At 48.4% G+C, this 12,777-nt stretch overlaps 1 protein-coding gene across 4 annotated transcripts in view; it reads right to left on the reverse strand.

The window, feature by feature from the left end:
• Positions 1–8,524: 8,524 nt before the first annotated feature.
• CEP63 (centrosomal protein 63) overlaps positions 8,525–12,777 on the reverse strand; it is a 37,762-nt gene continuing 33,509 nt past the window's right edge. For 2 of the 4 annotated variants that reach the window (XM_041004664.1, XM_041004655.1), the window contains 3 exons: positions 12,466–12,671; positions 11,085–11,364; positions 8,525–8,910 (listed from right to left, as the gene is read on the reverse strand). In XM_041004664.1, the coding sequence (XP_040860598.1) occupies positions 8,752–8,910; positions 11,085–11,364; positions 12,466–12,671 (645 nt within the window). In that variant the 3' untranslated portion in view covers positions 8,525–8,751. The remainder of the gene's footprint in view (positions 8,911–11,084; positions 11,365–12,465; positions 12,672–12,777) is intronic. The other 2 variants (XM_041004673.1, XM_041004682.1) reach the window with 1 other exon arrangement.

Consider the following 12,777-nt stretch of genomic DNA (forward strand, 5'->3'; position numbering starts at 1 on the left):
CACCCCCGCGGCCCTAGAGCCAAAGGCTGGGGGGCTGGGCAAAAGGAGGTGGCGGCGCAGCAAGCCCCCACCCCCCCCCCCCCCCCCCCCCCCGTGGTGAACTCCTTTTCTACGTGCTGATAGCACAGCCGGACGCTTTCCTGCCTGACTGCACTCACTGCGCCCCCACGCCCCAGTAGGTTCCCCAATCCCATAAGGACAAGCCGCGCCCCGCCTGTGAGATTCCAGGGAAGTGAACGAAAGGATTGAGCCCAGCCAAAAGGAAAGATCTCCAGGCAGTTTGTGAAATCCTCTAAAGACTTGAGAAGCAGGCTGGCAGAGCTTCCGAAGGTGGGCTTCTGCGAGGTTAGAGGTGGCACCACGTTACCCGCAGCCTCTCTGTTCTTTTCCTTTGGGCAGTCGCTGGAAATCTCGGGGAGGCGCCGGCTTCTCTCCTGTGCCTTGAGTTGTGTGCGCAGGTAGCTGCGTGGTCTGCCTCCCACACACTGTTGTTGGCGTTGTTTTTCAATAAAATTTATATTCATTTTTATCCAACAACGTGATTATTGATCCATTCTTATCACTGCTCTCACAAGGGTGAAAAAGGGGGGGAAAAAAGCACTTTCATGTTCAAAGGGCGCCCTGGAAATCAATGTCCCAGGCATCTGAACAGGATGGTGGAACGCAGGACTGTCAGGCAGACTTAGCTATGTCCCATTAAAACAAACGTGATTAGGCTAGTGCCAGCCCCTCCCCAGTCACACACCTTTGAAGAACACATTGAGTCTTGTTTAACTTGATATTTTTTAAAGTCAACTCAAATGACTTTTTATCTTGGGTGGAGAGAGGAAGAAAGATTCCCCGATCTGCCCATCAGACTGCCCTGTGTGTGTTGTGGATCTGCGCAAATCAGTATGGCTGGGTGTTATTCTGGGTGCAGAAACTTTACAACCGGTTACCAAAACTGGGTGGATTGGAGAGTTAAGGAAATAGAAAAAGAAAAGTGGACGCCTCTGAGAAGCTGCTGTAACCATGGTGACCATTCTCCTGGCTGTCCAGTCAAGGACAAAGAACCTGGTGTTCCCATCTGACCGCTCCACAGCGTGCTGTCCCCGAGGCAGGTGGCCAGGTGCACCGAGGAGGGGGTAGTGGGAGGGGGTGGCCTCCCACACCATCAACTGGGGGAATCGCGAGTGGTCGGAACAGGTGCATGCTCGGAGCCCCAGGTGGGCAGGGCTGACCCACAGCAGCCCTTTCAGCTGGGAGGGAGGTGGGTGAGGGTCCTGCTGCATTAAGAGCCTGCACCACTCAGGCCCCTGCCTGAGGCCAGGCGGCTGCTGGCATCTCAGAGAGGAACCAGAGAGGCAAGATGGACCTGCTGGTTCACGCTGACTGCTGAGCAGAACTAAGGAAAACAAAAACAAAAACCTACATGCCAGCAGGGTCTCTGCCCGGGCGTTCCACGGACAGCTGAAGTCACTCTTCACCCAGGTTCCCTCTGACTCCCTACTGTCCCCTCCAAGGGGCCCTGACCCACCTTCCTCCCCACCCCCAACAGCCAAGGCCACCCTGTGGTGGTCCCCCATGACTCCTTCAGCCCCCTCCATGGTAGAGTCTAGACCCTTCTGCTACAGACTTGCTACAGACCTGGCCTTGCCACCCCAGATCACCCCACTCATTGCCAACACCTCAGCAACCCAACCCTGCCTGCCATAGCAACGTGCACAGCGACCTCCAGCCGGGTCCCCTGAAAGTCTTCCTGAAGGGGTCTGACACTCTCAGAGGCAGGAGGGCTACTGGGGAAACTGTTTCCTACCAGATATATGTATAACACGTCATCTATGGATCACATAAAATAATCAAGCAAAATATGAGCATGCTTGGGGCTGACATGATGGCACCATGGGACAAGCCAGCGCCTACCAGGACACATCCCCTGTCAGAGCCCTGGCTGCTCCACTTCCCATCCAGCTCCCATGTTGGGCTACGCTGTTTTATATCATGGATACATCATATTTTTATCCATTCCATCAGCTGAAGGTCATTTAAATTGCTTCTTAGTTTTGGCTGTCATGAACAGTGCTTTTATGGACATTCAAATAATGTCTTTACAGCAACACTCATATACAGATATGTGTCTATTGTTATAATATGGGTATCTAGGAGTGGAACTGTCACACTGAATACAGAACCAGCTCTTGTCTCTTATGGTAAGAAAATAAGCAACCCAATTAAAAACTGCACAGAAGTTTTGCATACATAACTGCATTTCAAAACATTTAGGAAAAATAGAATTGAATGATAAATTTACTTTGATGCAAAAAATTGAAATTCATGCCTATTTAGAGAGCTTCCAAAGATTCATGGAAAATACATATTACAAAACTGTGCACTGATTTCAAATTTTTTACATCACTATAAGAAGCTTTTAATTCCATCTTTCTCAAACTTTTTGAAGTCCCCCCGCACATTTCAACCAAAGAAAATGTAACACATGAACAGCTAATAGGCACGTGCAAAGATGCTTGGTCCCTTTACTTGCAAGAAAACCCAAACCACCACCACAAGGAATGACCGCCACAGCCACCAGAACAGCCCCAGTCCCACAACGGCGAAGGTGGGGTTAAGCTGGAACCCTCAAGTGTTGCGGGTGGGAATTTTAAAATGGTTTAGCCACTTTGGAAAGCAGCTTGGTATTTTTAAAAGTTAAACATAAACCAGCAATTCCACACATCATTCCAGGAAAAGTGCAAAAATCAAATCTGTGTGAACCGAATCTACCCACAGGACTTATAAGTAGCTCTGCCAGGTGCTCGTTTGCTGTTTGCAAATCTTATATATAGTGTTGCCATAGATACCCCTTACAATGCGGGGCAGCACGCCTGGTGTGCTCTCGCACGGGTGTGCGCGGTTGTGAAGTGTGACTCCCCCCACCAGGATCGCAGCTGTTGCTAGACAAGAGAAAGGGTGTGGAATTGGAAAAGGCCACAGCAAAGCTGCTGGGCCTCCTCCTTCCCTCTCTTTAAGTTTTGACATACATGATGCCATGTTGGCATTTCCTAAGTCCAAGGGGGGAAAAAAGCCTGCATGCCACTCTTTCAAAAAAGCAAATCTTTGCCTAAGCCAGGGTCACAAAGATGTTCTCTCGTGGACTTCTTTCTCCCTAGAAGTTCTTCAGCTTTGGCTCCTAATAGAAGCCACTGTGTGCTGCCATGAACCCCTCTGTCCCTGGAGGACTGGCAGGTGGCCGGCCTCTGTCCTCGGCTTCCCTGGGAACCCTCCACATGGAAGGGGAAGAAACGAAGGCCACCTCCTGCTTTTCTCCACTCTCATGGCGTTTTGGAACCTTGCCTGGCACAATGTGTTACAGCCCAGCTCTTTGCTCGTTTCCCAATACTGTGTGACAGAGGTTGCAAACCTTCTGGTTAGCCTGCTCAGTGTTCAAAAAAACCAGGCCAAAAAAAAAGAATCCATATCAACACTGAAAAATCAGGAGAATCTCATCATGTCTCTGACCAGGTTCTTTCCCTGGGAGGTCTGAGATACTCCCTCCCTCCCCTACCTTCCCCTCAACCCTAAGGGACCTGGGGACTGCTGGCCCTCTTGGGGTCAGACCTCACCTGCCCCTGGGATTGTCCTCCAAACCTGAGGCCTGGGCCAGCTGCACCAGGCCTCTGTTCCCTGCAGAGCTCCACCTGCCCCTATGCCATCCTCTCTGCCACTCAGGCTCTCGTCTGCCTTTGCAGAGCCCTCACGCGTAGGGTCAAGGCCCTAATTCTGCAAAAGCCAGGCTGCCCATGGCACCCAGCTGCTAGTTGAGGAGCTGACTGCGAGGCTCCACCTCTCACGTCACCAGGTCCCTTCTCCCTTTCTCCTGGGCACTGGGAGGATGTGTCAGCACTGGTGACACAAACGGCAAAGGGCCCAGGTGGTCCCTCTGGAAATGGGAAGGAACCAGCCATTGCCCCCTGTGCTGCAGGCACCTGCAGGGAGTAGCGGAAGCTCATCTTCTCAGATGAGGATTTGCTTGATAAATATTTAATGGATGAATTAATAAATGAATGAACTGTCATCTAGTAGTACATGTATGTCAGTCTAACCATTAATCAAGATAGATTTTATCTGCAAAAATAGTTTAGCTGAGGCGTAAGAGAAGAGGAGGAAGGGCTGGCCTACGCGTGCCATAGACACACCAGTCTCTCACTACTGGGACCCTCCCATTCAGCAGCCGAAATAGCATTTACTTCTCTGGGGGTAAACTGGCAAGAACTGAGGAGGTCTGCGTGGGACACAGCCTTTCAATACGCTTGTTGCAAGTACTGAGAAAGACACTAATACATCAGTACACTCATTACAAAAACAACTTTAACGTAGGCAACAGATAGACGGGTTTTGTTTTTTGATCCAGTCTACTAACCTGTGGCATTTGATTGATGAGTCTAAGCCGTTTGCACTCAGGGTTAATACGAATGGGTGGTAATTTGGTCTTGTCATTTTAGCGATGGGTTGTTCACTGTTTGATTTAGTCTTCTGTTGTTATTTTCTGGGATGTTCTTCACATTTGCCTTTGGTTTTGGTGGGTGCTCTTACTTTTCTCTGTCAAGAGAACATGTTTAAGTATCATTTGTAGGGCAAATCTGCAAGAGTAGTCACATCTGACCAACAAAGATCAGTGAAAACTGTACCTCATGGATGTTGATGTTTTTGTTTTATTTTCATTTCTTCAAAAACAATTTCTTGTCTCATTAAATTCTTCACTGACTCATAGGTCATATGGTAGCATTTTCTGCAAGAAGGTTCTTGATTTTCTATTTCTTCAGTGGCACATTAGTCATTTGTAGCACGTTATTTAACTTCATGGCGTTGTAAACTTCTATTTTTCTTCCTGTTGCTGACTTTGTTTTGTGCCTTTTCATTGAGGGGGATTATAGTAGCTGTGTAATGGACACTATCATATCCAGATATGAGGATGTAATGCAGTATACATCTCTACTTCCAGATCAAAGATAGACTCCCAATGAAACTGTTAAATGTATCTTGACAACAGAATGCTGGACTCTCTGCCATTGACCATGCCTGCAATGATGGACTTAAGACTGCTTATAAGTGCAACACTATAATAACATAGAGAAAATCAGGGTGTTGGGAAAAGGAAATTGGGAAGGGGGGTAAGGGAAATCCCAGAGCCTATGGAACTGTAACATAAAATAATAATAATAATAAAAGAAGAAAAAAGATAAAATGTTAATCAAAATCGTGAGCTCTCTTGCATGATCGTAACTTGCCATGCCAGGATTTGTGCAGGAAGTGGCAGTCCCATCCCTGACGGGGACGTTACTGGTGACAATCTCTTTCCATTCTTTATAACCCACCCTGATGAGCAGCTTTGCAAATCAGTGTGAATTTTCTTTACAACAATCATTTGGAAATTACAACAGTACAGCTTGCATGCAAAGACTCTAGCTGAGATTCTCCTTTCATTGACAAATTGAAATTCCTAGTAACACTACGGGTAGATATTTAAATCCAATAAAATGTTTCCAGAGCTAGTTATATAAGATAGAGGGAAACACTAATTGGGATGACTTCTGTTGTTAGAAGAAGAGCTCTGTAGTTAACTCGGAATGAGCGGGATGGGGAACAGAAGATTCCAGCTGTGGACAGAATCATCTAATGCACTGCTAGCAAATAGTTTGGGTCTTGTCTGTGTATTTAATTGTAACCAATGACCCAAAAGGAAAGAGCACTTTAAAAAGTTACTGGGAGAATGGAATTAAAAGATAAGTTGGGACTGATGTTTGGCTCAACTGTGAAGACAAGGCTTGGAACACCCACAGCTCATATTAGCTCGCTGGTTTTCAACACCTGGCTTGGCTTCCATGTCTAGCTTCCTGCACACCCTGGAAGGGAGCAGAGGATGGTCAGGGACTTGGGGCCCTACCCTCCACCTGGGAGACCTGGATGGAATCCCAGGTTCCCAGCTTCAGTCCAGTCCAGTCCTGGCTTTCGTAGGTATTTAGGGAGTGACCCAGCAGAGAGATCTCTATTTCTTTGTCACTCTTCCTCTTATGTAAAAACAAATAAATTCAAATTTTAAAGTAAAAAAAAAAAAAGTTGATTAGGGATAGCACATTTTTAAAAAATCCATCCATTTTCTCCTAATGTGCATTTTCCAAGCCCTTTATATCGATCTCAAGATTCCTGAAAGATTCAGAGCGGCTTTCGTTGGCTATATGAAGACAGACTGGGGGCTGCCATCTCAAGGTGCACCCCTCAAGCTCTACCGAGCCTCCCTGCATCTCTCCTCTACTCCTAATTCCCTTTCTTCAACCTCTGGGCTGTGCAGAACCCCCCGGCAGCACACAGAAGTGCTAGGGGCCGCCACCCTCCTTGGACAGAGCACCTCTGCAGTTGTTGAAACAGACGCCCCACAGGTCCAGCCGCTTGGTCTCTCGCCGGGCCTGTGAGCTGCTCAGTCAGATCTGGCTTCTCTCCAGGGAACCCTGGGAGTGATGTCCTGAGCTGTCTCACCCAGCACACTAGTTCAAAGGGTTCTTTACATGGTTAAGTGAATATGTGACCTCAGCTCATCCAAAGGCGATGTTCCCAGCACCCCAGCTGATACTAAGCCTCAGGACAGCTCCTTCTAAACAAGCCGAGTCCTTGCAAGGTGCAGGAACCAGGGTGAAGTGACAGAGCAGGTCTCTGTTCTGAACCTTGAGTCAACCTCCACAATCCTCAAGCGGGCCCAGACACAACTCAAGGCAACACGGACCTGTTTCCAGGAACTGCTGAAATGTATCTGCCCTTTCTTTACAAGGCACAAGCTACACTGCTGCTAGTCAGGTTGCCTGGGACCCGACTCCGACAGAGATCTCAGATATGTTCTTAACTCATTACAATTGTTGCAGACACTTCCAAATATTTCTCATACATCGCTGCTTCAAAGGCATGGCAGGTGAGAGGCCTGACACTCATCTTCTTATTTAATGAGTTAAAAAAGAAACACACAGAATATCCTATCACATTTTCCCCCTCTCAATATGGATAACTGAATGTCAGCAGCATGATTCATTTTCCCTTTAATGGTGCTATGCATTCTATTTCATGCTGTTAGCCACCATTCCGAAGGCTCCTCACATTCCATCACTCTGCCCCACGTGCCCCTGACTCACAAGAAGTTAAGAAGCTCTGAGGCGGGCTTGGCGTGGTAGCCTAGCAGCTATAGTACTTGTCTTGCCCGCACCAGGATCTCATACGGGCACCAGTTCACATCCCAGTAGCCCTGCCTTCCCCCCAGCTCCCTGCTTGTAGCCTGGGGAAGCAGGCGGGGACAGCCCAAGGCCTTGGGACCCTGCACCCACATGGAAGACCCAGAAGAAGGTCCTGGCTCCCGGCTTTGGGTCGGTGCAACTCTGGCTGTTGCAGCTCCTGGCTTCCAATTGGCTCAGCTCCAGCCGCTGCGCGGAGGTCAACATTGGTTTATGGCTCAGAGCTACTTGGCCTACAGACAGCATGAAGAGTCTGAGGATGCAATGGAAACTTCTAGGAGAGACTGTTGAGAAGACTCATGTCAAAGCCCAGGGGGTTCTGCATGAAGTTAGAAGAGGTGGAACAGAGTGCGGCAGAGTAGACAGTAAGGCAGTGGGGAACGGGCACCGGACACAGCAGCCGCGAGCGGGAGAGCGCGAGACAAGGCTCCTGCCGCGCCACGCACAGACTGGCTGGGTCACTGCTGACCTGGAGAGTGACAACACAGCTTCACGGCGTAGCTCAGCAGGAACTGCAGCAATCGCTTCAGACAGCTCCTCCAAGCAGCGTCTGCATGAAGGAGAGCAAACACAAGACTACAAAGTATTCAGGGGAAAATGGAATCAAAAGGTACAGATGTTGGGGTGCAAAAAATTTTGAAAACGCATGCTGTCGTCATGTCCATTTTCCATGCACATTCTGATACGGGGCATACAGAATCGGAGGTTTTGTTTTAAAAGAAAAGGAGGAATACCAGGATGCTTACCTTGACAGGCAAGATCCAACAGCTGGGAAAACTGGGAAATTCCTCTGCAGCAGCCTCGCAGCACTCTCCAGGGCCCGGCCCAGCACCCTGCTCTCTGCTCTGCGCAGCCTCGCAGCACCCTCCAGGGCCCCACCCTCCAGGGCCCGGCCCAGCACCCTGCTCTCAGCTCCCTCCACGTCCTCCCAGGGTTTCAGAAGCCTTCTTCACACTGAGCTCCACCTCTCCTCAGCAGGGCAGACGCTGGGTGTTCCCACTGAGCGTCTACACAGGTCCGTGGGTGCCAACACCAAGGCCAGCCCGTCCTGCTCAGCCCACCTCTGTTCCCCAGAGAGGGCCGCTCACCGAGGCTCTTCAGCAGCAACCACCCAGCTGGCCAGCAAGCTCTATCACATAGTCCTCTTCAAGGGAGTCCCTGTAGTTAACTTCTTTTTTAAAACATATCATAAAAATCTTTAATTAGTTTAAGCTGTTCACATTCATGTCAGCAAGACAAAGCATCACTTCATAAAAAAAATATTAAAATGAGAATAAAGTTTGCAAAGTGGTTTATTTTCGCAAGTTACTGCTGGAAGAAGACTTTCAAACAAACCAGTGCACTGCAGACGCCAACGAGCAGGGTCAGTCTCTCAGATCCCGTCAGCTCTGCTTTAGAGGGCATCACCCTGACCGTTCCCGGGGTGTGTCATTACAGCCGCTGGCTCAGCCCACGGTAACTCGGGCGTCGATCTTTACGTCCACGTCTGTGGCTCTGGAGGCTACATCCGGGCTGTGAATTGCTTCACGGTCTTCTCACTCTCTCTTTTCAGTTCTTCAATATGGGCATCCAGCCGCTCTAGAATATGATGAGAGCGCAGCTCCTCCTCTTCCAAAAACCGGGTAGCTATTGAACCCAGGGGGGACACAGGCAGAGAAGACTAGAAGAGAAGCGACATTAGGCATGTGTGGGTGCAGTGTCAACATCCTGAAGAAACAGTATTCACGCTATTTCCTAACTAGCAATATCAAAGGGGATTTTTTTTTCTCTAAAGAAATATTTTGTTTTCAACAACGACAACAGCAAAAGAAACAAAAAATACAAATCTCTCCTTCTGGCCCAAGGAGTCCGTGTACACTCCATCGAACCCTGACTGAGAGCCCTGGTCCTCTCCAGGGCATCTCATCTGTGACCTGCATACAGAATGACCAACTCCAATTTGAAAACCCAATCTTCGAAATGCTGTGAAATTAAACTTTGTGAGCATCAGTATGTGACCACAAGTGGAAAATTAACAAATGACCCTATGGAGTGGCTCACAGTTTAAGGTATATATGGAATATAAGTTATGTCCAAACCCTAATGTCTCAAACCTAATGAGATATCTCATTTATGTATAACTATTAATATGCAAAAATGTTTCAAAAACAATCCCAAATCTAAAATGTTTCTGATTCCTGGCATTTTAGATAAAGCGCCAATCAACTTGCACATCTTCCCATTCCAGAAGACCACATCTATTAGGTAAAACTCATTTCAAACTAGAAATGTTATTTTCACTTTAAAGTTCAGAAAATCTACCCATAATAAATAAGATCTTAGTTAAATCGATTATTTTTTTCTTATCCAAAATTCCAGTCCACAGGCCTCTGAAATCTTTGAGGCCATAGGAGTTCCAGAAACCAGACTTTGAAAAGATAACACAGGACATACACCACATGCGACTGCTTGCCTGCTGTCGTCACGTTCTAGTCTCCCTGAACACTGACTTGTCACATATAAACCACTGCTCCACAGCCCACAATCCTAAACTATAAAAACAATTCATCCTGATAAATTAATTCATCCTTCACTTTACAATAAAGCTCAAAGGTGCTAAATGACTCTGCTACCCCACTGACAGCCAGCTGGCCAGCCCAGAACGGAGTGCAAGTACTACACGGTGCTAGCCCAGCCAACTCCATCTTCCCCAACAAGAGCCCCAGCACCCCTTTGTTGGAACTCAGCTGGCAACACTAAGTTGGGGATACAAATCTTTCATATCCACTGGCGATTGTGAAGTGCCACAGGAAGTGATGTGGTGTTTACAATGAAAGTGTGAGGACCGGGGAATGTTCATAACCACAGAAGCTAACAGTGTCAGCTGAAAGCCCCTAGCAGAGTTACAGCGACATCTTACAGCCAAACACGTGCACATTCACGGATACCGAAAAAGTCTGCAGGAAAACGGAATCAACTTATTTTGGTGTGAAAAAAGTTTGAAATCCATGCATGATTTTTTCATGAAACACATTTTCCACGTACTTCTTCCAGATGCCTTGTATGCATGGATTTCAAAATTTTACGCACCAAAATAAACTTACTTTTTAAATTCTACTTTTGCACAAAGTTCTTGAAAGTTCTTATCAGCTCAACTGATATGTTTTGGTATCAAAAAAGTTATGTTGCCAAACTTGGGAAGAAAATGTGTTTCCTTGGATTTCAGTGCTACAGTTAACTGAAGTGGAGTCTTAATTTCAAACTGAAAGAACACCTCTACTTGGACCACTTGGCACATTAGAGAGTCTAAATACCAAACTTTCACAGGGGTAAGAGGAAGGAAATGGCCCAAGGGAAGTGCTTCAGTGGAAGGTCGTGCTTGGGAGAGTGCAGAGCTGTGGCAGCACCGGGGTCAGCACAGGGGCCAGGCCCAGCCATGCCCGCCATGCCCGCCCATGCCCGCCCATGCTGCGTGCACTGTCTGTCGTCCCTCCCCAGCCCCCTGCCCTGCCCTTACTCACTCTCCGGCCTCTGCACTAGCTGTGCATCCAGACATGAGTCAACCCTCCCAGAATTCAACCGAGCCTCTCTGAGAAAGGAAGGCACTTGTACTCAGCACTAAGAACAGGCTGCATCTGCGGAACTCCTGTTCACATTCAGAACTAGGATGGGTTTTGGAATTTCAGCTGAATGCGTCTTCACAAGCAAGGAGATCAAGGTAGAGAGGACGCCCGAGAGCAGCGAGGGGCACACTGAGACCCGGAGAACAAGGAAGCACCACCCTCTGGTATAAATAGAGAAATAAAATCATGCTATATGTACTAATAAACTAGTAAGACTGGAAAGTGTCCATACCAAAGATATAAACTCTTCTTGCTCGTTCATGCTCTCAGATACACTGTCAGAAAAAGTGGCATCATTCATATCTAGTGGCGAAGGCAAAGAGTGAGCCTGACACAGAAAGTAGGAAGGCAGAGACACGGTGGAGCTGCACAGGCTGACGGTGGAGCTCGGGGGGCTGCGGACCCCGGATGGGGGCTCTGGGCTGTCTGCCGCTTGTCCTCTCGGGGAATGCCGGCCTGCTGGGTAGTGCTCAGTCTTTGCCTCCCCAGGCCTGTGCTGCCTGGGGGCTGGCCTGGAGAGCAGATCGGGGAAACAAAACAGACACCACTGTGAGCAGCCACTCCGACCAGAGGCTCCATCCCCACTGCCAGGCGCCTGTCTTCATACGCTTACAGCACAGCAAGGAAGACAAACCCGCGCACAGCACAGCGATGCAGTGTGCTCTGTGCCAGGGCAGGGGAGCTCTGTGCATAGGGAAGGGACCCGGCCTCACGGCGGGGGGGGGGGGGGGGGGGGGGGGGGGGTTCGGCGGACTGCAGGGGCGGGGGGGGGGGGTCGGCGGACTGCAGGGGCGGGGGGGGGGGTCGGCGGACTGCAGGGGCGGGGGGGGGGGGTCGGCGGACTGCAGGGGCGGGGGGGCGAGGGAGGAGAAGGGTAGGGTTGAGGGGGACCAGCAAAAGCTTCTAGTGGACACACATAGAAGTCATTGAATTCTTACTTTTTATGGCAATGATCTGTAACTAACTAGCTGAACAAGACTACAAAGGAAGTTTTTAATTCTACTCCTCCTGGAAGGAGGTGGGCTCGAGGAGGTGGAGGGCAGCATACACAGACTGGGGAAACACAGATGCTGTGTAATCCCAAAGTAAGAGTGTACAAAACTCCAGCTCCTGCGGGGGGGCTCTGCTAGCTCCCCCCCACCCCCGTGAGCCTTATCTGTGCATGCTGCACCGTAGAATTAGAGTCCTTTAATTTCCCTAAGCCAAAAATTTTTCTAAAAAAAAAATTAGAATCATATTACAACAGGACACATTTTAAGTAACTCTCAAGGGCGGGCACTCAACCCAGTGGTTAAGATCTAAACTGGGACACCCACATCCCAACGCGGGTGCCTGGGATCCAGCCCCAGTCTGCCCCTAATCTCAGCATCTTGCGGGTGCACACCCGAGAGGAAGCAGGTGGTGTTCTGGATGTGGGTAACCTGTTGTGTGGGACACCAGGGTGGACTTCCTGGCCCTGGCTCCTGGTTTCAGCCCCACCAGTTCCCACTGCTGTGCAGATCTGGGGAGTGAATCCACGAATGGGAGATGTCTGTTTCTCTCTCAAACAAAAATAAAAATTTCTGAAAAATTCAAAATAAATAGGTACATAAATAACGCTCAAGAAATTTTACTTGAACTCCGTTTCCTTGAACTCAGTTGTTCTGCTGTGTGTTGCTTTAAAAGTTCTGTCAATTTTTTTTTTGCACATCTGAGTGGAAATCTTCAGTTGAGATTTGGTATCCAACAAATCTTTCTGCAGTTGTTGATTTTCAGACACTAATTTATTTAATGCATCAATATAATTCTCCTGAAGGTCAGCTAGTGAGATCTCTTTTGCCTGATAAAAAAGAATACTAGAGTCACAATATGTACAAGAATATGTGTGATCTGTGAAACTGCTGGCAGAAAAATCCAGTTTTTTAGATTGCAAGTGATTAATCTAT

Source organism: Ochotona curzoniae, unplaced genomic scaffold (genome assembly GCF_017591425.1).
Source record: "Ochotona curzoniae isolate NIBS_2020 unplaced genomic scaffold, NIBS_Ocur_1.0 contig_1302, whole genome shotgun sequence".
Classification (NCBI taxonomy): Eukaryota; Metazoa; Chordata; class Mammalia; order Lagomorpha; family Ochotonidae; genus Ochotona; species Ochotona curzoniae.